General features: G+C 42.5%; 1 protein-coding gene and 1 long non-coding RNA gene across 7 annotated transcripts in view; one reads left to right on the forward strand and one right to left on the reverse strand.

Annotated features, from left to right (window-relative positions):
- NBEA (neurobeachin) overlaps positions 1-4,717 on the reverse strand; it is a 579,373-nt gene extending 574,656 nt beyond the window's left edge. For all 6 annotated transcript variants that reach the window (XM_071208160.1, XM_071208159.1, XM_071208158.1 and 3 more), the window contains exon 1: positions 4,460-4,717. In XM_071208160.1, coding sequence (XP_071064261.1) covers positions 4,460-4,702 — 243 coding nt within the window. In that variant the 5' untranslated portion in view covers positions 4,703-4,717. The remainder of the gene's footprint in view (positions 1-4,459) is intronic.
- A 436-nt stretch (positions 4,718-5,153) lies between these two features.
- The window catches only part of LOC139436521 (uncharacterized), a 30,520-nt gene continuing 9,531 nt past the window's right edge, over positions 5,154-26,142 (forward strand). Inside the window, exons 1-2 of the long non-coding RNA XR_011645778.1 lie at positions 5,154-5,199; positions 20,687-20,823. This is a non-coding gene — a long non-coding RNA (uncharacterized lncRNA). The remainder of the gene's footprint in view (positions 5,200-20,686; positions 20,824-26,142) is intronic.

Genomic DNA, 26,142 nt, shown 5'->3' on the forward strand with positions numbered 1-26,142 from the left:
GGTCTAACATCTTCCCAAATGCTTGCTCAAAGTAGTGTTCTATATGGCAATGCCTACAAACACAGAGAATGTCAAACATTTGCAGACCCACGTATTAGCAATACACTAATACACACATTTGCACATCCAGGTAGAAGGAATGCACTAAATCTACACTGCGTCTCATCTGTTTCAGGCTGCCGGGTTCTGGACCCTACCACTGAACATAATTCCAGAAGCAGGTCCTTACTGCCTAATAAAGGTGTCCTGCATATTCAAAATGCACTTAAATTATCCAAGAGCCAGAAATACAAAAAAATTAAAAATATATATACACACACAGACATAAAATATGGCTCCTGCCCTCCTACAACACACATCCCAGGAAACACATAAAACTGTAAAACTAGAAAATAGTAGGTGATTAAAAAATAAAAAATAAAGATATGCTGACAGTACATAAAGTATGGGAAATGCAGGCAAAAAAGGAAAAATCTGTAAAGCAAATGGATGCAAAACAATATTTAAAATAAAAAATCAAAATGTGGACTCTCTAAAACAGCTAAACCGTGACCTAAGGTGGGGGTTGCGTCTGCCAACCCAGCGCATCTCTGTGCAAGGCTTGGGGAAAGGATAGTAAAAGAAAAGAGAATCTTGATGTACTTCTAATTAAGCTGGTATTTGCCAAAAACTGACTAGATATACAAAATACTTACTTTAAATTAATATAACTTGATCATAGACTGGTCATTGATACTTGCATCTTTAGTATCACTATGTGACTAAATTAATATTTCTGTGGAAATTCTCAGCATTCCTTAATATACAGAAACTTCCAGCATTTACATAAGTATCCTTAGCTTTCCACACCCAATAACAAGAATAAAACTTAATTCAAGTTAATTTGAAAAGGCTTACTTGGCAAGACAAATTAAGATACAGGAAATTCTTTTAATATAAATAAATGTGGTTTATTAAATATATTAGGACTTCCAAGGACTCTAACGAAGTTGAAATTATACATTCTAAATAAATGTAATTCAAATGCAGGCTGCATCTTTTCTCTTCAAAATTCTAAATATGCTTAAAATGAAAATTATTCCCATTAAGTTACAAATGAAAACACGCTAAAGAAGAAAAGAGAAGTTACACTCAAGTACAGAAAGGTAATAAATTTTTCCTTTTAACAAAAATTCTATCATCTCTCTCCTAGGAGAGAAGAACCTAATATTCCACAAAACCTCCTTAGTGTCTTGCTATGCCTATAATAGAGAATATACCATGCAACTTGGAATGTGAAAAAATAATCAGAGGAAATACTAATTTTCTTCAACTAAAGAAACACTGACATATCTTACTATAAATCTTTTTTTAAAAAGCAACAAGCCAAATTTTATAAAATTATACTAAAAACAACTATTAAAAAAACATTGTGGATTTTCATTAAATAAATATTAATCCTCCATTTTACCTTTACTAAAAATGTATGCTTACATTAAAATCTGTGATTAAAGTAACTTTCATGTAATAAAGAAAGAAAACACATGATATTTATACAGCATTTTCCTTCAAGGAAGGAAAAAATCTTACATAAACAGGTTAAATGTGTTTACAAAAGAATCAGTAGACAAGTAATCATGTCTATTTCACATTTGAAACAACCAACAAAATCCATTTTCTGCAGTTATTCTTATATTGGTGGCATTAACATGGATTAATAAAAATTCTTCCAAAGCCAAAGTTGGCAGATGATCAGTTTCTAGTACTGATAAAACTACAACGCAAAATCCTTGACAACACACTTTCTTAGTAACGTCACATACAAACTCACTCCTCTTCCTAATACTATCCACTCATGTTTGACTGTTTCACCTCAACAGTAACGTCATTATACAAAATGCCCAGCATCCGCAATGAAGGTCACCCATTTCATTTTCTCACCACCCTGGAGTGTCTTACAAACCCCACAACAGCCTGAGCAGGGGAAACGGGTCTCACCCTCGGCAAGCAGGAGCAAAGGTTACAGCCGCAGCCTGGCTGAGAGTCAAGACATTCAAGCACCACTAGACTTGACTCTCTAAAACTTTTCATCCGGGGGGCAACACGTGAGAAAAAGCACCTAAAACCCAAGTATCAGTATTTCCATGTTATAAATGTAAGAACAATGCACAGGGGGAAATGAAAGATAAATATTTTGATTAAGGAGACTGACAGCCTGGTATTGCTTTATGTACAAACTGCTGTTTTTCTGAAGTTTCATTAGTTCCTTTTCTTTCTTTTCTGTCAGACAAGGAACTTGATAGTTATTTTTGCTATTTCTAATTTAAGCTTTCACTTAGTGTTTTAAATTAAGCTTGAAAATTTTAAACTCATTCTAGAGATATTAGAGGATTCCAACCTCTGCAAAAGTCAGAGTGCCCTAAGTGGATTTTACTCATTTATTTACTAAACAAGTAGAATTAAGTTTTGATAACTGTTTTTTAAAATGTCTATAATTTCCAAATATGTTCAGAATCAGCTTAAATTTTCCATGCAACATTTGCATCATTGGTATACTGGAAAGATAAAGCCCCAACACTACAATGCAAGAACTACTGCACTTCAAATGAACAATTCATATTCTACAAGCATTATAATTAACAACTTAATAATAAACAGCTCCTTTTGTCATTTATTCTTTTTCCCAAAGCTTTCTATTTCAAAATCTACTGCATTCTTAAAACATGTAAAAGGAAATTTTAAACCTTTTTATTCCAAAATTCAGTGCAATTGCAAGGCCTTAAGCGGATTGGGGGATATACCATTTCAGTATTGCTAAATTTCTAATTACTCTAATTAAAACTAACAGTGAAATTAATCTCTCAAATAATGTTGCAGTACTTCACGTGCCAGATTTTCATAGCACTGAAGAGAGTAAAATTCTTTTTACACTAAAAAAATTTTTTTTGTTTCCTTTTTAAATCTTCTGCATATCTATAGATCCCCATCTGTTATGTACTGATCCAGCATATATGGCTACTGCTGCAGAAGCCAAACTGGTTACACATTCAGATCAGTTTCCAGCTTGGAGTGCTCTACTGCCTCTTCCCAGGATTGGCTAAGCATACAAATACTCATTAAAATAACCTAATGTCACATCATCTAATGTAAAAATGGTATGGTTTGGGTGAACTGGAAACTTAAAATGTGTTCCTTTAAATTTATTGAAATACAGTCCCTGCTAACACACTAACATTTTGAAATTTAATCTCTTTTCTTTCAAAAAAGAAAACGGTGGGGAATAAAAAGCACTGACCTATTCGCAGCTGGTTAAAATTAAAACTCTGAACAATATTTCGAGTAGTGTTTTGAAAATAATTTGGTTTTATCGAACATGGTGACATTTTCCCAAACTTACACTGACTTTGTGTAGTGACTTACTTGAAGGGGTCTGTGCCTCCTAAGTGGAAAGAGGTGTTTTGCATTTAAACAGTAATAAACATTACAACATTAAGACTGATATTTTCTTCGGAAAATGAAAAGAAAATCAATTTTAACTTTCTTGTGAATTTTAAGTTCATAAACCGAAGACATCACCTAATCCACGTCTCAAGGCACCGCTGCTGTAGGTGGAGCTTTCTTTCAGTTTTCCAGTAGATCAAATGGTAATAATTGCTTAGCCGAAAGAATCAGAGGGCAGGGTGTTCTAAAATCCCCTACAAGCACAGTTCCACAGCCTTGTGACTCCCCAGCAAGTGCAAGCTCCTGCCTTCCAAAACCCAGCCTCACAGCCTGTCAAAGACTAGAGATTGCAGACGAAATTAAGACAGCTTCCCGCATGCAGCAAAAATATTGCATCTACAGAACACTGAAAACGAACTATTCTGAATTGTCCGCAATGTGTGCGTCTCCTCTCCCCCACTCCTTCCCATTTCTTGCCCTGACACCGTGCAAGCTTCTCGGCCTATCCACAGACAGCGCAAAACATGAAGTCACACTCGCTCCTGCACTGACTCTCTCACCAGCAGGAGCCCAGCTCGGGCTGCGCGGACACCTGCCCGCCGCCCTCCGGCCCCAGGCCGCGCTCCCCGAGGGCCGCCGGGGGACCGACCCGGGCGGCCGGGGTCCTCGCGTTCTACAACACACCCGGCGTGCGCGACAACGGCCGGGGGGTGTGCGGGTGCGGGGCGAGATGACGAAGACGGAAGGCTGCCCGAGAGGGGATGGGGCGGCGGAGGGACGGCCACCGTCCTGGCCTCGCAGGGCGCTCGGGGCCGCCGGGGCTGCGGCGTCCGAGCCGGGGGACGCCCCGCGGGAGGCTCAGGCGGCGCGGGGGCTCCCCCTCCGGGGCGTCCCCCCCCCCGGGGGCGGCGTCTCGCCCCGCGCCGCCTCTCCCGCCGACCCCAGTCCTCGCGGCGCGCGGCGGGGCGCTCGCAGCTGCCAGGGGTGCCGCCGGCCGGGGGCCGGGGGCCGGGGCCGGGGCCGGGGCGGGGGCCCTTACCAGGTTGAGCACCGTCTCCACGATGTCCCTGTTGCTGACCTCTCCGACCTGTATGAGTCCGATCAGCACGGCGAATTTCATGCGCATGTTGCGGATCGGCACCGAGGGGTTGATCATGCCCGCCGGGAGCACCACCGCGCCGGGGCCGCACGCGCCCCGCGGCTCCCCCGGGCCGCCGCCCCCGACGGCGACGAGCGCCGCGGGCGGAGGCTCCAGCCCCGGGCCCGGCTTCTCGCTCGCCATCTGCCCCCGCCCGGGCGGCGCGCGCCCGCCGCCTCCGCGACCGCGACACCCGCCTCGGCCGCCGCCCCCCGGCCCGCGCCGCGGGGCCCCGGCATCCACCGGCGCCGGGCCCGGCCGAGGCGGGGGTCGCCGGAGGCTCCCCGGCGCAGGCGGCGCCGCCGACCGCTGCCCGCGAGCGGCGGAGCCCGCCCCGGAGCCGCCGCCTCTCGCTGCGGGCGCGCGCGGCCCGGCCCCGGCGGCGAAGCGCGGGCGGCCCCGAGGAGCGGCGGCGCGGGCGCTCAGGCCGGCGGGCGCGGGGGACGCTGCGCCGCCGCTGCGGCCGCCACCGTGGTCGCGAAGCCCCGACGCCGCCGCTCACGCCGCCATGTTGCCGCCCCCTGCCTGCGGAGGGGCCGCCGCGCCTGCGCGCAGCCCGGGGGCGGGGCCTGGCCGCCCCCGCCCCGCCCGCCCCGCCCGCCGGCGCCCCGCGAGCGCCGCGACCCCCCGGCCCGCGGCAGGTGAGCGGGCGCGCGGGGGCGGCGGGCGCGGGGCGGGGGGCGCGCGCGGGGGCCCCGCGGACCCGGGCGTCCTCGTCCTCGTCCTCGCGCCGCGGGCGCCGCGGGGCCGCGGGCCGGGCCAGGTAGGGGCGTGGCGGGCCCCCGCCTGCCGTCGGGCCCGCGGGGCCTCCCCGGCTGCCCGAGGGAACGCGGCTGCGGGAGCCGGGCCGTCCGCGCCGTCGGGGGCAGGGCTGCGGCCGCCCGGGAGAGGCGCCCCCTGCCCGCGCGGGCTCGCCCCCGCCCCGGGAGGCTGCGCCGCGGCTCGCTGAGGGAAGGCGGCGGCAGCCGCGGTCGCGCCTTTTCAAGCCCACCCGGGCGCGAGGGCCGGGGACGGCGCCCGCCTCCCTCTCGGCACCGACGGCCCCGAGGATTTTGGAAATTAGGTGAGAATATGGGCGAGTCTCGCTGCCGGCCGTCATCGGTAATAAAAGTCGGCTTGTGACTGCGCAGCTAGCTGAGGGAAAATGATTTTTTTTGTTGTTAAAAAGTGGAAATGTACACAGTCATCTTGCTGCTAGAGTCGAATAAAAACTAAATAGACACGACTCCTGTTTTCTTCCTCGGAATGAAAGATGTACCTTTAATCTTTTAGGAGCTATGCCCTTTCTCAATAAAGATGTATTTCAGGCTACCAGAAATATGCATCTTGAGGTACATTTCAGTCATTTTCATTGTCATTTCAAATGAAGAAGGCAAAATACAAATCAGTCCTAGTACTTCATTTTTATTCACGTTTAATCGGTATCCACTAGTCAAATTAGCTCGCACAGTGTGGGAACACGGTAAAAACATCGGAAGTAGCACAGGCCGTGTATAAAGCAGTTCCTCAAAACCGGTGCTGAGCGCTCGTTTTTGGTTGTGCGTTTGTTTTAACTGGCACTGACGTGAATGAATTATTAAAATAATGAAGCAAAAATTTCTGGAAGAAATGGTTAATTGGTGCATGCATTTAACTTAAATTATATTTTTTAAATGCTAGGGCTAGGATGGTTGAAACTGTGTAGGAAATTTACAAAACCTCTAAGTATTGATCATGCCACTTGAGATGTGCTGTAACTGGAAAATCCTGTAGCATTTCTGTCCCTCTACAGCGTTTTGCCTGTCCCAACTGAGTATCACTTGCTTTCAGGAGCACCGTTTTCACTTGCAAATTGAAAGCGATGTATCTGTTTTAAATACATAAATCCAGGCTGAAAGGTCATCACCCTTGCTTTCTTCCACTCCACTGTGTGTGTGTGTATATATATATATGTGGGAGCAGGTTCTATTTCTTGCTGTTTTTAGATTTCTGCAGAGTGCTTACAGAGACAGTGATAACCTGAGCTGTTTCCTTTCTGAAAGAATACCTTAACAGCATTTTGACATTTTCACTTTGATTTTTCCACTTTTGTTTCGTAAGAAGTATGCACGTCTGTGTTGTTTTTCATGTTTGTTCATTTTGCTTTACTGTAGGTAGGATGTTGGTAAAAAAGATATTGGTATTTCAAACTATTTTTCACTTTGGTAAAATAATTACCAGTTTGGTATTGGTATTTCTGAGTTAATTCAATTTGAGAGACAGTTAAAAGAGCTTGCCAATTAAAAGTGCTCTCTGGTGGAATATTATTTAGCCATAAAAAGGAATGAAGTTCTGATACAGGCTAGAACATGGAAGAACCTGGAGGACATTTCATGTTCAGTGAAATAAGCCAGACATAAAAGGACAAATACCTTTACCTACTAGAATAGGTAAATTCATAGAGAATAGAAGGTAAGTTGGGGGTGGCAGAGGTAGGGGCAGAGCTGAATGGGGAGTCATTGCGTAATGGATGCAGAGTTCCTGATTTGGGAATGAAAATGAGTTGGTAATGGATAGCAGTGATGGTAGCACAAGATGATAAATTAATACCACTGAATTGTACACTTAAAATTGGGAAAAATTTGTATTTTATATATGTTACCACAATAAAATTTTTTTAAAAAAAGAAACACTACTCCAGAAGACTGTTAGCTCCTCATAGACACCGTGGCACTGGCATTTGAATCACACAAATTACTAGCTGTGTAGTTTACTCAAATGATTGAGCTTCAGTCTCTTCATATATTAAACGGGATGTTAATACCTGTCCCACAGGCAATAGTTAAGCTCAGTCACAAGCATACAGTAAATGTGTGGCTGTAGCTTTAGCACCCAGGCACAATGTTGAATGCCTGCAAGTACAACAAACCTTCAGACTGCGCAGGTGTGTGTTTTCAATACCGTTCCCAAAACCAGAAGATTAAACAAGAGAGCACATCTGTTTCCTTCTGGCCTACCTACAAAGCCATTTTCCCTGCCAATGTGCAAATAACTTAGCCTTTGCATTATCTTAAAAAAAAAAAAAAAAAAAAAAAAAAGATTGCTGTATGATAAGAGAAGCTACCTAAAATGTTCATTTTTAAATTTCTACGTTAAAAAAATATATTTTACATGTGAATATCAATTTTGTATAAATTTTTGCCTTAGTAGATAAATGCACATAATTTCAAAGGTCAGCCCTTCAGAGATAAGAAGCACATGAGCCTGGGGTTTCAAGAAAGAAACTCTTGCTTAGTGCTTGAGAACACACCTCCAGATTCAAAAGAACCTGGGTTTGGAGTCTAGTTCCATCACCCACTTATTATATCCATTTTACCCGTATTTGTACAACTGCCTAGGATTAAAGGTGCTAATACATTTAAGGTACTTAGGATAGTACCAAATATCAATAAATAATGTTTTCCTCTGCTTGCTGTGGGAAAGCCCATCTTGTAGCTATCTCTGTGTTTTCAGTGTCTAATATAATGGGCTTATAATATACATTTAATAAGTGTGTTAAAAAAATATATGAATAGATGAATAAACGAAAACAGCAGTTCTCCAGGCTAATGTCCCATAATGTGCCTTAAAAGCAAAGGCTTTCTCTAAACTTTTATCTAATTCGTGTGAACACAATACTCCAAATTCTGTTTATAGGTGGGTTCTCACCAATATGAAACAGAAAGAAACTCATACATTCAGAAATACAACTTCTGCTATTGTAACCTCAGATTGAATTACTTTGGTTTGGTTTGTCTGTTTTTTTCAGCTGCCTGACACTAATGATGCCAGTCATACAACCTGCCTCCTGCTTGTCATGACGCAGGCACCCCAAAATGCTGTTCTGTTCTTCCTCATGCTGAACTTATCAACTGAAATGCTAAAGTGGTTGTTTTATTTTTGATTGTTTTGTTTTTTTAATTCATGCTGCTGGCAAGCCACCTCTCTCTCCAGTGATTTTACACGTTGATTTTGAGATCTAAGTGCAGGATTGTACATATCCTTCTAAACTTCTTTTGCTTTTCATTATCCTCTTCTAGTGATCTTCATCCTGACTATATCATGCAAATCATTTACTGTCTTATTACTCCTATTATGTTATTATCTGCAAATTTGAGAACATCCTTCTACATCATCCAAATATTAGATTGAGTAGGATAAAAACAGAGCTTTCTAGTCACTAGAAACATTCTAGTTGAAGTCAAGTCACATTTTTCAAACTGTAGACCTGTGAAATCAACTTAGGGGTTACAACCAGCATGTTTCTTTTTTTCAATGAAATAGAATAGAAAATCTATTTCTAACATTGAAAATATCAACATGCATCCATTTTGTAAGGATAGGTACTGTTTTAGAAAACTTCATATACACATATCTGTGTACATGTGTGCTTACTAGGTCATGATGCAAAAGATGTTTCTTGAAAACCACCGTTTCAGTTGCTTATAAGCAACTATATGGTATAATCCTCCAACTACTAAGTTAGTTACCATACTGTACTAACAACTAGCCCATATTTTCCTAACTTGTCATAAGGGATCTTAACGACTAGCTAGCTGAAGTCTAGATACACTCTGTCTATCCCCAGTTGAGCAAAATTAAAAGAAGAAATATAGAAATGCAAATTACCATGATCAGTTTTTCCAGTAACTATATTAAAGAACAAAAAGTGGATTTGTTCTCATGCCACGACTTAGTGCTTCCTCTTCTGCTGCACTTGCCATTCTATAACTCACCCAGAAGTGATATCAAGCAACTTGCTGTGCATTTTCAAGAATCTGCCTCCACCCCCTCCTTCTGGCACCTCAATGGTCTGGCTCTTGTACTTATCCATCATTCCTCAAAGGCCATTGAGAGTTATTCAATGATCTAGTGTTCAGATTCAATAGATAAAAATCTGTCCTGCCTTGAAGGCAGTTAGTCTAGCTAGGTAGTTATTTACAGATTCTTCTCCAAAGTTAAACCTCACGTTCCTCCAATTACTATTAGTTCTGCCATTTTCACTCCACTACTTTTTCTCCTAAATAGAGATCATAGATACAAAATAGAAAATTCACTCTTTGTTACCTAATTTGACCCTGTGTGACATGGGAATGACTAAAATGTAGATGCTTACCAACCAACAAATATTCATATACCTACTGTGTGCAAGAAACTAGGTTCATTGAAATAGATGATGCCAACATTTCCATTTAGAGAAATAGTGTGTTTATATACATGGAAAATTAAACAGCAAGTTGATACAAGAAAAATGTCAAATGAATAGCACAGAAATAATTTCAAAAGAACCAGCGATCATAAAAACATCCCAATGTGCATGTGTACCCACCAACGTTTATTTAAACATACATACAAATGCACAACACATGTTTTCTCCATCCAGGTAGTCATACAATCTGCCTGCCCTTGCTTGGCAGGATGTCTAGCATGCATCCCGTTCTTTCATTCTCACTGCCATCCTCCTGGTTCTGATTCAAATTCTCATCACACCATACCTGGTCTTGTCTCCACATTCACATTCTCCCATCTGTCCTCGACTTGGGTACTCTCCCTTGATGGATGGATTGATGCTCCAGAAATTTTACTTTATTAACCACAACAGATTGTACATAGATACACGTCATCTGCTCAAAAAATCATCAGTACTTCTCTTTGCCTAAAATTAAGGCCAGAGTCCTTTCCTGATAAATAGATAGATAAAGCCATCTAGACTTGGCTTTAGCTTCCTTTCTAGTTACTTCTATTTCTAACAGAACCCACTGCTAACCTTTAGGGAGAAAGTCTGCAACTCTTTATCATAAAAAAAAAATAATACTCTTATCTAGGAGGTTCATTCTTTTAACATCCATTGGTTGAGAAAACATACAATGATAAACAGCTGTTGTCAACTCCATAATGCTTTTTAAATGAATTTTACTTTTTAAATCACAATATCCACGCCTATTTTAAAAATACACACATACATACACATACAACATAAATGTGTGCAGCATTTATTTGTTTTGCCCACAAACAATTCCTGGTGTACCTAAGAATTCTTAGGTCACTTTCAGCAATTCTAAGGCCCCCAGATTGGGGGCCTGTCAAAACATTGTGCCCTCTTTCTTTGGTCCTTTTTCATGTTCTTCCTTTGATCTATGACATTGTCTTCCTCATCTGTACTGTTGAAATTCCCCTCAGCTTAAAAGCACCTGTGTGGACACTTTCAGGATCCCACCTAGAGGAAAGTGATGGCAAACGTTATACCCATTTCCAGCTTTTCAAACATGATTCTGATTGATTGTTTTTTCTCCAGGTAATATAGGTTGACAAATTTTCACTTAAATAAATTAAGTGAAATTTATTTCTGCCTCATTTGCCTAGAGTAAGAAATTCACATGCCAATATATGTAGTCACCTACATATACAGCTCCACTGAAACTCATAAAAAATTTTAAAAAGACTCAGTTTTCACACTAACAAACATTGAGCCATAAGTCTCCTCTCGTTTGGCACATGACATCCACTGCATTGTAATTGGTGTTCTGTTTGATATGCATGTGCTAGAGAAAGAAAAGTGTGTTAAAGAAGTTTAGGTAGTTTTTGCCAGCTGATCATTGTTAGTGATTATATCATGCACTGGTCATCTCCATGCACTGCTCATGCACTTTTTTCTAACTCTTCTACAGTCCTTCAAGTTAGTTATTATTTTCCCCATTTTCAAATGAGGAAACCAGTACGAAGAGGGACTCAGATGTGCGCGCTCACACTTTGGGAGGAGTTGAGCAGTCGTGGCCAAAGCATCCATTACCTTCAGTACCCACCCAGGCTGCACAGGGGCCTGGCCTGATGCCATTGTCCCTGTTTTATCAAATTTATCACATGCAAAACGCTAAATGAGACCAGGAAAGTTCATTAAAAAGAAGAATCTGTCTTATTTTGCATGTTTTGGTAAACGCTGCCCACCAAGAGATGGCTTCTAGAACCAATCTGGTTTTCCACCTCTATGTCTATAACCAATCAGAAAACTTCATTAACAATTTCTTTTCCTGAAAATCAGTTTAACTTTGGTAAAGTGTATTGGATAAAAATCACTCAGAGTTAAAAATTTGTCTTGAATTATATTCATTAAGTTTAACCAAAATTTAATTTCATAGTTCCATTAGTATATCATTCATTATGCTTTTCTGGCAAATATGTGTTCAACCATTAATCTCGTATTTCCTCTGAAAAGTATCACCACTATATTTCTATATAGTTATAATAAAAAGCATATCCCCCGGGTGGAGGAAGAAGAAATGCCATGAGGAAATGTCAAATAATAATAATAAATAATATTTAGAATAGTCACCAGAATCTTCAGAATAAGACATGACATCGCATAAAACTAGCCTGGCTGAGAAATAGAGAATAGACACAATCAGCCAGGTACCAGTCCCTACAGCTTTGGACTGGAGCCCTTCTCTGGTGCCAGTAGCCACGGTTAACCCAGTGGAAGAACGGCTTGAGATGGCCGCCTCGTTGATCAATTAGCAGCTGGTACATAGAGCAGCTGAAGCTTGTACTTTGATTTCCCAGGGTTACAGTGTGTCTCTGGTCACTTATCAGGTAGAAATGTCAGATCAGGATTAGAAAAGGGACAGAAGTAAAAGGAAGTAGAACAGAGGATCCTGCCTGTACCCTCTGAGTTGAATCATAGGTATTTTGAAGATTACGTTGTTATAAAAACGTATCTTAAATAGCTCAGATAATCATAAAGTTAAAGGGAGAATTTAAAGGTTCACAATGCTTAATCCCATTACAGTTCGAGTATCTGTTAAATCTACATGAATGTGTATGTAAAATTCACTTCTGCTTGGCTAACCAAAGCTTGGAAGAGGTAGCTGGAAGGTCAGATGTTGCCTCGTTTTATCACTAATTTCTTTGTTTATAGTAAAACAAGCCCAGCCGGATTTCTTTTGTAGCAGTGAGAGCACTTAGCGTCTCGAGGGAGTTTGCTGTTCAGTGAGGCATAGAGAAATGGTGACCACACGACCATCCTCAGAAGTGACAAAAGAAGTGTTTTCTTTCATAAGCATGAGAAATAGCTCATCTGCTTACATTATAAAATTGAACACTTCTCCCAATCATTTCATTGCTTTTTTATCATCCCCATCCTAATCCAAAATAATTCTTTGATGTACGGTGTACAATAAAATAATCAACTTTGAAATTAAATAAATAGGGTTCAAATCCAGAAAAATTGCTCCTGAGCCTATTTTTGCACCTGTAAAATGTAATTACCTCATCCGTGTTGCTGAGAATTTAAAGAGAACATATAAAGCATTTAGAAGAGAGCCTATAGTAAGTACTCAAAAATTATAGAAGTAGGGAAGCAGATGTGGCTCAACGGATGGACTGTCCACCTACCACATAGAAGGCCCAGGGTTCAAACCCAGGGCCTCCTGACCCGTGTGGTGAGCTGGCCCACGCTCAGTGCTGATGCACGCAAGGGGTGCCGTGCCACGCAGGGGTGTCCCCCACCCAGAAAGGGGAGCCTCACACGCAAGGAGTGTGCCCTGAAAGGAGAGCCGCCGCGCACGATAAAAACACAACCTGCCCAAGAATGGCACTGCACATACGGAGAGCTGACGCAACAGGATGATGCAACAAAAAGAGACACGGCTTCTCTGTACCACTGACAAGAATAAAAGCAGACAAAGAACACATAGCAAATGGACACAGAGAGCAGACAATGGGGTGGGGAGAGGAGGGGAGAGAAATAAATAAATAAAAAATTGAAGTAATTTTACATAAACACAAAAGGAAGGCTTAGTAGAGCTTTGTGAGTTTTCAAATTATATAATTAGAACACACAACTCCCCTCCACGTATTTTCTCTTTAATTCATTGACAGATTTTCCCTTCTTCAAATAGCAAATAAGACAGCAGTGTCTTCTTCAATGTTTTTCTTTAATTAATAGTCCTGTATATATTAAACAATTGTTTTCAAGTTTCCTAATAATTTCCATTTCAATCTCAAATTTAAATTTATACCTCTTAAGTAAGTTAAACCATTTCTTTATTTTCAGCTAATCAAGGGAAAGAAAGCATATTACAACTGATATTTTTCTCTACAGCTTTTTAAAAATAAAAAATCTAAAATAATAAACAACTAGTAATAATAATCTCTCATGATTTGCTAATCCACAGAAGTAAACAGTCTACCAAAATGTATCTGAGGAATTAAAACAGACTTTTGTCTTGTTGTTTCAATATCTGACAGTTTCTCTACTTTCAGTTTTCATTAAAATCTTTTGTAATTGCTTTCTTTGTAAATCAAGCTCAGCACTTTGAATTCATGCCTAGATAGAGAGCTTTCCTTAACTTCCTTTTTAAAAGGAGAGTGAGATTTTATGGAATTAACTTTTCCAAATTATTTCTTGGGTGTGTGTGTTTAATTTTAACATCGATTGCCACAAACATGACATATGCCATAAACTTTCTTGCTTTTATTAAGGTTATCCACATACCTTCCAGTTTTTAAAATATGAGTTGGCAATGGATATTTGGTAGCCCTCCTTTCTTTCCCTATTATTTCCTTGGAATTTTCCTATGCAGAAGTATTTATAAAATTCATAATGCCTTTTACTGTCCAGTACCTCTACTAAATGCCTAAACTTATAATATCTGCAATTGAATCACTATTATTTTGTTTTGTACTTGTAAGTAACACTGTTGACTATTTTGAAAGCTAACTACAGAGACACAGTCTCAGCATTTAGAATTGTAAACTGTAATAGATTTGACTTTTAAGTAAGGAAAATGCAGAGGAAATATAATCACATGTAACACAAAGCAGAGGGAGAGCAGAGATGCAATGGAACTTAGACACAGAAACTTAGAAACGTAAAAGAAGTCTATAATTGAATCAGTGACCCTTAGAGCTTTTTGACCATCTACTACCCAACAATCATTGACCTAAAATAAAATGTATGGGTGAGTCAATTAATAAGAACTTATCTCCAAAATTTTTACGTAAACAAGTAGCAATTTTCTAACAATCATAGAGTCATCAGAAAGCCAATTAAAGAGCCTCAAGGAATGAAATGAGACTCTGATAAAGAGATATTATGTATTTATAATAGTACATATTTGCTGTTGAATGGGTGGCAAGAATTCAGCATTTAAAATATTGCCTGTCCTTTGAATGATGTAACACACATGGCCTCATTGATAAGACTAGACAAATGGAAAAAGAAGTTCAATATAAAACAACCAAAACTCTCAGTGAAATACATTGAATCTATTAAATAATCTTAATAGATTAAGTAATCTTTTCCATAATATATTAAGTAATCTATTAAGTAATCTGCATCCACCTACCGCGATGAAGTGCTGCATGGGATCGCTGGCAAAGAGCATGTTAGGCGGGTGGGGGTCCGGGCACGCTGGGGACCCGGAGCGGCACGGGCAGCGGCATGGGGCTGGGTGGCCAGGAGAGCAGGGACAGGGCTGGGGGCGCCCAGCGGCTACTTTGAAGGCATTTTTTCTTCCTGTACCTGCCCATCATTTGCACTGTGCTTGCCACAGTTCCCAGGTCCAGGAGAGAGAGCAGCAAGTACGGCATGGCCCTGTCCTCGTGGACCTCACTCTCCAAGGGGCACAGCCACGTGGCAGCAGAGACGGTCTTTCATACAAATGAAGTCCTCAGCAATATGCTGTGCTCGTGGGCTGATCCATGGCAAGCACTCAGCAGATGCTTGAATTAAGGTGGGAAATGGAAGCATACAGAGTTGAGCAGTTCAGTAAACAAAGTTTGATAATAGTTGCTCACAATATAAGACAATCAGCTATTAAAGGAAGAGCAAAGACTTTAAATCAGAATAAAATCACTCATCCAAAGGACTGTTAAATTCCTTATAACATGAATGTAGAGAAGTGATAACTTCCTTAAAACATTAATTTTGAGGATTAAATTCCTCAAAACTAGATTTTAAAGTATTTAATCTCTACTACATGCTACTAAGGTAAACTATCTGACCTCTTTGAATCTTGGTGTTCTTAATATTAAGTGGGAATAAACCCCTCTTGCTGTCTAGCAGGGTTGTTGTAGACACAAATGAGACAAAAATGGGACAGTTCTTTGAAGAATATGGAGTGTTAGAAGTAGCGTGGATTCAGGCAGCAAGCTGGATGAGCGCCATCTCACAGTCGTGCGGATGCAGGCAGTGAGAGCCATGGTTGCACATTCTTTCAGAGCACAAACCTGGTTTTAATCAAGTATATGACAGGGGGCGGGATGCATAGGAAGGTTCAATGCCCAGAGCACTCAGGAATCAAATGGTCAGAAATCAAAACTAGAGAGACATGCCACAGTTGGGGCAAAACTGCCGTGGTGGTTTAAAGCTGTGTGTGCCCCAGAAAAACATGTTCTAAACCTAGTCCATGGCTGTGCTGTGAAGCCATTGTGAGTGAGGCCTCTTGGTGAGGCTGCTTCAGGTAGGGCGTGGCGCCCCTCAATCAGGGTGGCTTAATCCTGTTACCGGAGGCCTTTATAAGAACGGAATTCAGACACGCGGGGAGAAAGTCATGGAAGCAAGAGGCTGAAATGGGACCTTGCTGAGAAGGGAGAGACCAAGAGGCACCGCAGTGCGCCTTGCCATGTGGCAGAGGAGCCAAAGACCACTGGCAGCCAGCCCAGAATGTCACAGTTTACCGGTGGGGGCGGGAAGCATCACCTTGATGATGCTTCAATTTGGACATTTTCCTGGCCACAAAACTATGAGAGAATAAATTCCCATTGTTTAAGCCCAACGGTTTCATGGTATTGGCTTGGGCAGCCCAGGAAACCAAAGCACCTGCCCGGTGGAGTGGAGGCAGTCGCAACGTCTAGTGAACAGAGCAAGAAGGCAATCAAAGCCGGGCAGTCAAGAAACTGGAAGCACGATGAACTCAAGAGGAAGGACACCAGAAACCAAACTTGAGGTCCTCGGAAACCTTCGGGGCGACGTTTCTGCCTCAGTTTCGTTGTGCTCATGTGGTTCCTTTGCAGAAAGTCATCTATCCCAAGAAGCAGAGGCTCCTGAGAACATGGTGCAGGAAAGGAAGTACAGGTGGAGCCAAACAACCCATTCCTCACAGGAAGATTCTGGCAATAAATAGCCAATTTGAGAAAGAAAAAGTCCTTCCTATAATCCATTTTCTACTGGGAGAGCAGGGGAAAGTTTTGCAGTCTCTAGACGAATTTCCCTTGGGATTTCTACTGTGTTTTCATGCCACTATGAAAATATTTTGAAAGGAAAAAACTGTAAAATCCATGATTATTCCCTCGTCCCTAGAGGCTCAGTGTGTATGATTTCAGCTGAGATTGAAAGCGTTGCCGCGTTCTGATTTTCCATGACCTGGGGTCACTGGAGCCATTTGGTAGATGAACTGCACTGGAGCTATGTGTGGCCCGAGTAAATGCTAGACCACCCTCCTGTGGGGGCGAACCACCCTCAGCCAGCCCCTCTTGGGACTGGTTCTCTCTAGGACAGCAGAGTGGCTTGCCAGGAAAGGTCAGGCCTCAGCATCAAGTTGTTTTTTCTGCAAGCATTGCATTCCTCTTCTCCCAACCACTTTGTTCCCTCAGTGCATGAAACTTCTCTGTTATTGGCTATTGGGTTGCTAAACCAGTGGTCTACCATGCAGTCCTGGGTATTGAGTTTATGAGTATACCAGTTTCCCAAGTCACAGTTAAATACCCATTAGCTGTGTCATAACCATATTTCAGCTCAGAGATGGTAGATCCACCCATTAAAAATATGCTGGGGGGAGCAGATGTGGCTCAAGCAGTTGAGCGCCTGCCTTCCACATGGGAGGTCCTGGGTTCAGTTCCTCCTAAAGAAGACAAAGGAGCAGAAAATGAGCAGACCAAGCAAAAACAACAATTTGTCTTAAATGCTTCAAGGAATAAAACATTGGAAAATTGTTGACTAATTGTACTGTATTGTTTAATTTTATGTATATTTCTAGATAAGGCTAAAAAAGGACACCAAAACCTCTAGATAATTAAACTATATTTAGTAATTTACAGAAATTACCAAAGTGTTCATTTATATCCCAAGAATGACTGCAAATACATACATTAGAATTTCCTTATATCTCAATTTTTAAAGTGTAATCATTTTTAAAAAGTCAACCAATTCTTTAAAGGGCTATTAATAAGGGAGCTGATGTGTCAAGCAGTTGAATGCCCACCTCCCACATGGGAAGTCCTGGGTATGGTTCCTGGTGCCTCCCAAAGAAGACAAACAACAAGCAGATATTGAACAAAAACAATGAGCAGACAGTGAGCAAAAACAACCAGCAAAACAACAGCAACAACAAAATGAGCAGGGAGTAAATGCAGCTCAAGCAGTTGAGCGCCCGCCTTCCACATAGGAGGTCCCAGATTCTGTTCCCGGTGCCTCCTAAAGGAAGAAAAACAGACAATGAGAAAAAACAACAACCAGACAATGAGCAAAAACAACGAGCAGACAATAAGCACAATGAGCAAAAGCAATGAGCAAACAGAGAGGGAACCATCTCAGTTGGGGGAAATATGCTGGGTTTTGCTGACCTCAAACAAAAATTTATATTTGTTGCATGCATGTAAATAAATAAATGGCAGATGCAAAGTTGGGCAAAACCCAGGTCATCCAGTTTCTAACAAAATCTATGTATTAATTCAAATATAGCCATTTACTTAATGGCCCTTTTTCTGCCCTCCCACCACCCCCCACTGAGATGGTCCCTTGTCTGTTTGCTCAAATATCAGTGAAAATTCCGATGAAAACCTAAGATACAGACGTATTTTGGCTATTTTTGAAATGTTATTACTCATCTAAAAATATAGTTTTGTTTTACTTTTCAATTTTTGCGATGAATATCTCTTAGCTTTAATTGAAGAACTTTAATTCATTATTTTAATGCTTTTCTTTCTTGTATTTTACTAGTTTTGGGAAATGGTAGTCCACTGTGCTATTTAAAAGTTAACAAGAAGTATTTAATCAAGGTTATTCATTTTCCATATTTTAAGGGTATCTGCAACTTAGGAGAAATAACTACATTTTTATTTCATTAACTTCATGTATAAGAATAACAGCAACCAAAAAAACATCTGTTGACTGCTCCCCTTTTTCTATGCTCACAACTCAAGTTTTACTCACAGATATATGTACCTGGCACTTTCAGTGCAACACATAGCCTTTACTTGTCTCTATTATGGCATTCACTGTTTTCCAAGAAGAGGTTCCCAGTGCTGATATTGTTCTGAATAATCCTTGAGGTTGGAGTATTAAAGTTTCTCCCAAAAATACTTTTTCATTGAAATTATGGACTGAACAGACTTCCATGTCTTGAACTAATCTGAGATCAATATTTAATATTCTGCTTATCCTTAGTAGATTTTATTATTGGGAAGGTTTTTTCTATAAGCTTAGTGAACAGTTCTAAAAAATTTTAGGACATGAGATATGGAGAAGTCTACAATGGTTCCAGATATTTTAGAATGTATTTCCACCCACCAAAAAGACATGTATTTCTCAGAATATATTTTCCCCCACCAAAATGTTAGCCCTCATTTGGTTTATATCAGAATTAAGGGCTTCATTTGGAAAAAAACCAAACACCTGCAATGTAATCCTGTAACTGCATTTTGGCACACTCGGTTATAAGTTGTTAGCTTACCCTCATGGCTTACAATGACTTAGAATTACAGGGAAACAGGGTTCCCCAAGTAGACTGCTTTGTTGGTCCTGAATTTAAGTCACCAGTGAGAAGATGTCTATGCCTTTATGTAGTCCACAGAGGTGCTTCAATTACTGGAGGAAGTTCCCCTCGGATAAGCAAGCCCAGAGTAAATAATGGTCATTGGCACAGCCAGAATATGCCGTTCTATCTGCTGAGACCCTACCTTGTTCTGACAGTGTCATGGCATTTAGGAGCCCAACGGGACCCGAGAGAATCTGTGCTGAGATGTGCGCCATCTTCTCCTGCTTGGTGTGACTACCCAAGTCTGTATTCTTGACCAATAAAATCAGAAATATGATCCAACCTCTGTATATGAATTCTCTTTTCATCAATTTGCACGTGATCTAAAAGGTGTATGTGCTATATAAATGTTTCCTGGGAATGATATTAAACCATTTGTTATTTTATCCTATAAAATTTTAAGTATTTTCTTCTGCAACTAAGTTACTTGTTAGCAATGAGTTTCTTCATATCTAACTTTACATCTCAAGCAAGACCCTGGGTAACATACAAACAGAATTGGACCTATATTTGTTACTGAACATGTTAATTTCTGTTAAAATAGTTACTGGCTATTTTTGAAATAATATATATTTTTAAATAATGAGGAATCTTCCTCTATTTTTTTTAATTTATTTTTCTCCCCTTCCCTGCCCCCCTCCCCCCAAGTTGTCTGCTCTCTTGTGTCCATTCGCTGTATGTTCTTCTGTGTCTGCTTGTATTCTTGTCAGTGGCACCTGAATCTGTGTCTCGTTTTGTTGTATCATCTTGCTGCGTCAGCTCTCCATGTGTGCGGCGCCATTCCTGGGCAGGCTTTTTTTGCACCAGGCGGTTCTCCTTACGGGGCGCACTCCTTGCACGTGGGGTTCCCCTACGTGGAGGAAACCCCTGCATGGCACGGCACTCCTTGTGCACATCAGCACTGTGCGTGGGCCAGCTCCACACAGGTCAGGAGGCCCTGGGCTTGAACCTCGGACCTCCCATGTGGTAGATGGACGCCCTATCCATTGGGCCAAATTCCCCGAAATGTTATTACTCAACAAGACATGCTTTTACTATAGAAGTGACTTTTCCAAAGCCTATTTCTTTTCTGTCCCCTTTGTCTGTGGCTGCCAACACCCTGCCCACCTCTGCTCTCTGTTAACTGAGTACTTCTCAACTCTGCTGTAGTTCAGATCCTTCTAGTACCTTTCCCAGATTGTTTTAATAACCAGAGAGTAGGTCTCCTTGCCTCTGGCCTCACTTCTTCTGATCTAGTCTTCACACTGATATCAGGATAATCTTTTAAAATGGTGAATTAATTCTTTAATTGCATAAACACACACTTTACGTCCTTCAGCAACATCACACATATAAAATAGCAAGCACTTTCATCTGGCCTCAACCTTTCAATCCAAAGGTGTCACCTGCCATCATCTTCCTTGTGATTATGCTCCAGCTCTTTGAGAATAGCAGCATGTGAGGAGCTCCTCCAGGGATGGCACCACTGTGTAAAGTGCGTGGACTGTGTTGGTGAGTCCTCAACGATGGCACTAGGTAGGTACCGTTAGGATTCACGTCGATCGATGAGGAAAGAGGTGTGGGATCGAGGCAGCCTCCACCGCAGCTGCTCTCCTGGCTAGCGCCCTTGCCAGGCTCTCCCCGTTGCCTTTCACAACCGGACACTCATGGGTCTCCTGTCACGTGCCTGCAGCTAGTCCTTCTCAAAGGTTTCTCTGACTCTGCCTGCTGGATGGATGATGGGGCATCAGGCACCCTGCGGTGTAGTGGAAAAAGTGAGGCAGGCCAGGTGTGCACTCGTGGCTCCGTGGCAGACTGACTTCATGACTTTAGGGCAGTCACTTCATCTCCTGAATTTTAGTTTCTTGGGGGAATAGTAAGACTTTTTCCATAGAGTAGTTTGGAGGATTGCATGAGTTGATCTTATGAGGAGCATCTACCTCCATGCCTAGAAGATACCAAGGATTTGTTGGTTCCCTCACCACCACAGTTCCACTGCAGCCCTGAATTTTGGTTTTTCCTCTCCTCACCCGTCCATGAGCTGCTTCTCTTTCCCTCTTGGTCTCTGGTACCTGGAACAAAGTAGTGCTAATGAAATGTGTTCAATACCTGAATTTTTAACACTTAATGCCATGATCAAATGAATCCTTCTCTTCATTCTATGGTCTGAAAATGAGTACATAAGAAATAACATTTGCAAAGAAGAGAGAGTCCAGCTATCCTTTCTCCTTTCCTCATAAAATATCTGAATTTTTTCCTTTTGATTAAAAAATTCTAACTAAATTATCTCCTTGAAAGTGCCTTGAATTTTATGTAAATAAAATAGATGGCTGCAAACAAACCAGCATAAGATTGAAAGACTTTGTGTTTCAACACTGTGATCATACTAAAAGCCATTGATTATACACTTTGGATAGATCAAATGGTATATGAATATATCCAGTAAAACTGCTTAATAAATAAATAAGTAGCTGTGCAAGAATAGCCAGAAATAGCAGCTATGTACAGGAGGGGAAGCATAGAGATATCGAAGGTGAAGAATTTTCTTGTTTGTTTATTATTATTATTGAAATAAGGAAAATGCTCTAATGATTGAGATGATGAATGCACAACTATGTAATTATACCAAATACCATTGATTGTACACTTTGGATGAATTGTTTGCTTCATTAATATGTTTCAATAAAATGGATTTGTTAAAAAAAAAGAGTACATGATTTAAAAATACTTCATAGTATTGAATTGTAAACACCTATATATATATGTTTGTTTATGTTTATGTTTATGTGTGGAAATCTCATCTGTTTAAACTGCCTTTCTTAGGCTATTCTATTCTTTCATTAATTTTTTCAAGATTTGATATGAACTAGATATGTATTAGATCTATCTGTTTAAGGTTAGGAGAAGAAATGTTCCAGGAAGAGCTCCCCAGGATTTTGAATTATGAGATAAGAAGCTAGAGCTGAAAGAAGGTTTTGGGGTTGTAGTTTGCTAGGCTGCCAAAATCAATATACCAGGCTTTTGCAATGGGAATTTATTAACTTACAATCTTTTGATTCAGAGGTCATGAAAATGTCCAAATCAAGACATTGTCAAGGCAATGCTTTCTTCCCCAATACCAGCATTCTGGAGCTAGTTGCCAGCAATCCTGGACTCTGCTGTCCCATGGCAAGGCACATGGCAGCATCTGCTGATCTCTCCCTCCTCTTTCGCTTTCCTTGATGTGGTAGTTTGTGTCTTTTGTGGACCCCAGATAATTATGTTCTTAAATTGGTCCATTCCTGTGGGTGCAAACCTTTGATTAGATTGGGTCAAGATAATATTTGGGTATATTACTCCGGTGAGATGTAGCCCGGGATGGGTCTTAATCTTGTTCAGAAGTAGACACTAAGAAGTAGACACTAAGATAGAGAGAAAACCCCAGAAGCTGAAAGAAAAGGCCCCAGGAGCCAGAGACTGAAATCGATGGAACACAGAAGCTGGGAGGAAGCCACTGAGGCCAGAAGCTGAAAGCCACGAGGCCCACATGAGAAGGGAGAGATGAGAGGACACCGCCATGTGCTTCATCACCCACAGCAGCAGCTCAGGGAGAAAACATCTCCTGACAAAGCCTTGATTTGGACATTTTTCTCTGCTCGGAACTGTAAGTTTTTTAACTAATAAATCCCTATTGTAAAAACCACTTCTTTCTGGTATATGGCCTTGGCAGCCTTTAGCAAAATAAAGCACTTGCTTTAAGCTTCTGGCTTCAGTGGATTCTCTCTGTCTCTTTCTTTCTCCGAATTTGTCCCACTTATAAAGGACACCAGTAAGAAGAATGAGACCCACCCTGGACTGCGCCTTACTGAAGTAACTAATGAAAAGGGCCTTACAGAAGTGACCTAATCTAAAGTTCCCACGCACAATAGCTCAATGCCCACAGATACAGATCAGCTGTAAGAACATGCTTTTCCGGGATCCAATCACAGGGATTGAATCAATCCATCCAGTCACAGAGATAGAATCATGTCCCCCACAGAAGACATGTTCAAGTCCTAACACCAGCCCTGTGGGTGTGGACTGGTTTGGAAACAAAGCCCTGAAGATGCTATTATCAGGAAAGGCATAGTCCCGTTTGTGAAGAGATCTTTAAAAATCCTATTTAGACGAGGCTGAATTGAATCAGGTGGGCCTGAATCACAGATGAAGGCTGACGTCCTTCTAATCGAGATTGGGCATGGAGCTAGAAGTCAGAAGAGGGAGCAGCCAGAGAAAGCCTGCCCACGACAAAGGCGAGCCATCGCCAGGATGCTGCAGATGTCAGAGGAGCGCGGCCCTCCTAACACCTCGAGTTTGGATTTCTGGCCTCCAAAGTGTGAGCCAAAAAATTCCTGATGTTTTAGCAAACCAGCATGGTGTTTGTCATAGCTGCCCTGGCAAACCAAGACAGAAGGCAACACAGAGGAGTGTTTGAAAAGACTGTGCTGTGGTGCTTCTAGCATCAGCTTCTAATCGTCTTCATACCTAATATCCATTTCAAGCCCTGTGTCTAGTTGGGCATGTGGGCCCAGACCATCTAATCTTAGAAGATGCTGTGCCTGAAAAGAAGGTCATTCTAAATTTGTGAACAAGTTAGAGATCTACAAAATTAGAAGATCGTTCTAGCTAGAGTCCAGGACAAACTTAATTGCTTTTCACAGGAATCAAACCAGAGATAATCATGTGACAAGTTGAAATAGGTCATGTTATATAAAAAATAATTTTATGTGAATTTCTATGTAAATACATAAGAATTATTTGAAAAATGAGTAGCAGTTTCTCAGAATGGTTTTAAATAGAAGTAAATAGTAAGAGCATAAATTCAGGAGCAAAATTCTTATGAAACTGCCTGGCATTTTGAGACTCTTTCTAGTCTGTCTTCCCTCCCCCCCCCCCCCCCCAGTTCCCACCCTCTAGTCCTAGGAGGCTAAAAAATAGTCATAAAACCCTATCTTTAGTTCTATAACATTTCAGTGCTAGGCCAAGTCAGGCTGTGAAGTGTTGAATTTCATAATCTAAGTTCCCTTCTACTGATAGTAGGGGCTCGTTATTTGTAAGATCTGTGCATTAGCAAAAATAGGTGAGAAAGTTACACCCAAGAAATTCCTTAAGCATATGAAATATTGCTGAATTGAAAAATGGCAAAGTATTGATTAATAGAAAGATTCACAATCTCACTTCTCAAAGAGTTATTTCTAATATCATGTCATTTACATCCATGATTTGTCAGGAAATCTGAGCCTGAGATAAGGGAACTGGAAATGTACAGCTTAAAGGATACATTTTGGCTAGAATGTTGATATATATTAAATTCAATCTAGAGAATTTGTGCAACATCCTCCATGGGAGTCTTTAAAACTGGGGATTTTCTATGATATCTTAAATGCACCCCTGCCTTGAGACAGAGGGAAGAACTAAGGCACTTTTAAGTCTGTAGCCAACTTTCTGATTCAGGTAATAGGAAAGGATTTGGGGAATAAAATCAAGTCTGACTCTCCCTGCTCTGCTGACATCTGCCCTCATCTCTGTAAGGCTGGCACTCCATCAAAGATCGAGGCTCCGGGAATGGAAAACATTCTCTGGTTTTGTTTCTTTGTGTATTTTCTCCTTTAATATTTGAATTCACCTAATGTTTAAAATGAAAATAAAAACTATCACATATAAATCTCAATACCTGGCGTGGTGACGGCGCCGTGCTGCCCCTGGCATTCTGCAAGCACAGAAGGAAGGCGCTGCTCAGCTCCCTCACGCCTCGTCTGGCCGGGGGTGTGTGAGTGGAAATAAAGCCTTCTTCCTCTTCTCTATGGCTTGGAAGCAGGTTCAGCAGGGAGAGGGTGATGACCCCAGGAAAGAGCCAGCATGTCAAGGTGCCTCGGCTGCGGAAGAAAGAATGACGGGAGCTAAATTTAGAGGCAGCCATATGGCTGAATAATTGCTCAAGATGAGAAGCTCGAGCCTGTTTATAGGTGCTGAAGAGAAAGATCCAGAGAAGAGAGTAAGGTTAAAGAATCAGGAAAGCAGAGGCAGGGGAGGGCCCCAAAGCATGAGAGAAGGCCGAGCCCCGGAAAGGAAGGAGTGGCCGTGAGCAGGAGCCCAGAGCCCAGGAGCCCAGGGAGCAGGAACTCAGGGCCCAGGAGCCCAGAGCACAGAGCACAGGAGCCCAGGGAGCAGGAACTCAGGGCCCAGGAGCCCAGGAGCCCAGGGAGCAGGAACTCAGGGCCCAGGAGCCCAGGAGCCCAGACCCCAGGAGCCCAGAGCCCAGGAGCCCAGGGAGCAGGAACTCAGGGCCCAGGAGCCCAGAGCACAGAGCACAGGAGCCCAGGGAGCAGGAACTCAGGGCCCAGGAGCCCAGGAGCCCAGACCCCAGGAGCCCAGAGCCCAGGAGCCCAGGGAGCAGGAACTCAGGGCCCAGGAGCCCAGAGCACAGAGCACAGGAGCCCAGGGAGCAGGAACTCAGGGCCCAGGAGCCCAGAGCCCAGAGCACAGGAGCACAGGGCCCAGGAGCCCAGAGCACAGGAGCACAGGAGCACAGGGCCCAGGAGCCTGGTGAGCAGGAGCCTAGAGCCCAGGAGCCCAGAGCCCAGGCGTCCAGAGCCCAGGAGCCTGACTAGCAGGAGCCTGGAACCCAGGAGCCCAGGGAGCAGGAACTCAGGGCCCAGGAGCCCAGGAGCCCAGACCCCAGGAGCCCAGAGCCCAGGAGCCCAGGGAGCAGGAACTCAGGGCCCAGGAGCCCAGAGCACAGAGCACAGGAGCCCAGGGAGCAGGAACTCAGGGCCCAGGAGCCCAGAGCCCAGAGCACAGGAGCACAGGGCCCAGGAGCCCAGAGCACAGGAGCAC

Source organism: Dasypus novemcinctus, chromosome 15 (assembly GCF_030445035.2).
Source record: "Dasypus novemcinctus isolate mDasNov1 chromosome 15, mDasNov1.1.hap2, whole genome shotgun sequence".
NCBI classification, from domain to species: domain Eukaryota; kingdom Metazoa; phylum Chordata; class Mammalia; order Cingulata; family Dasypodidae; genus Dasypus; species Dasypus novemcinctus.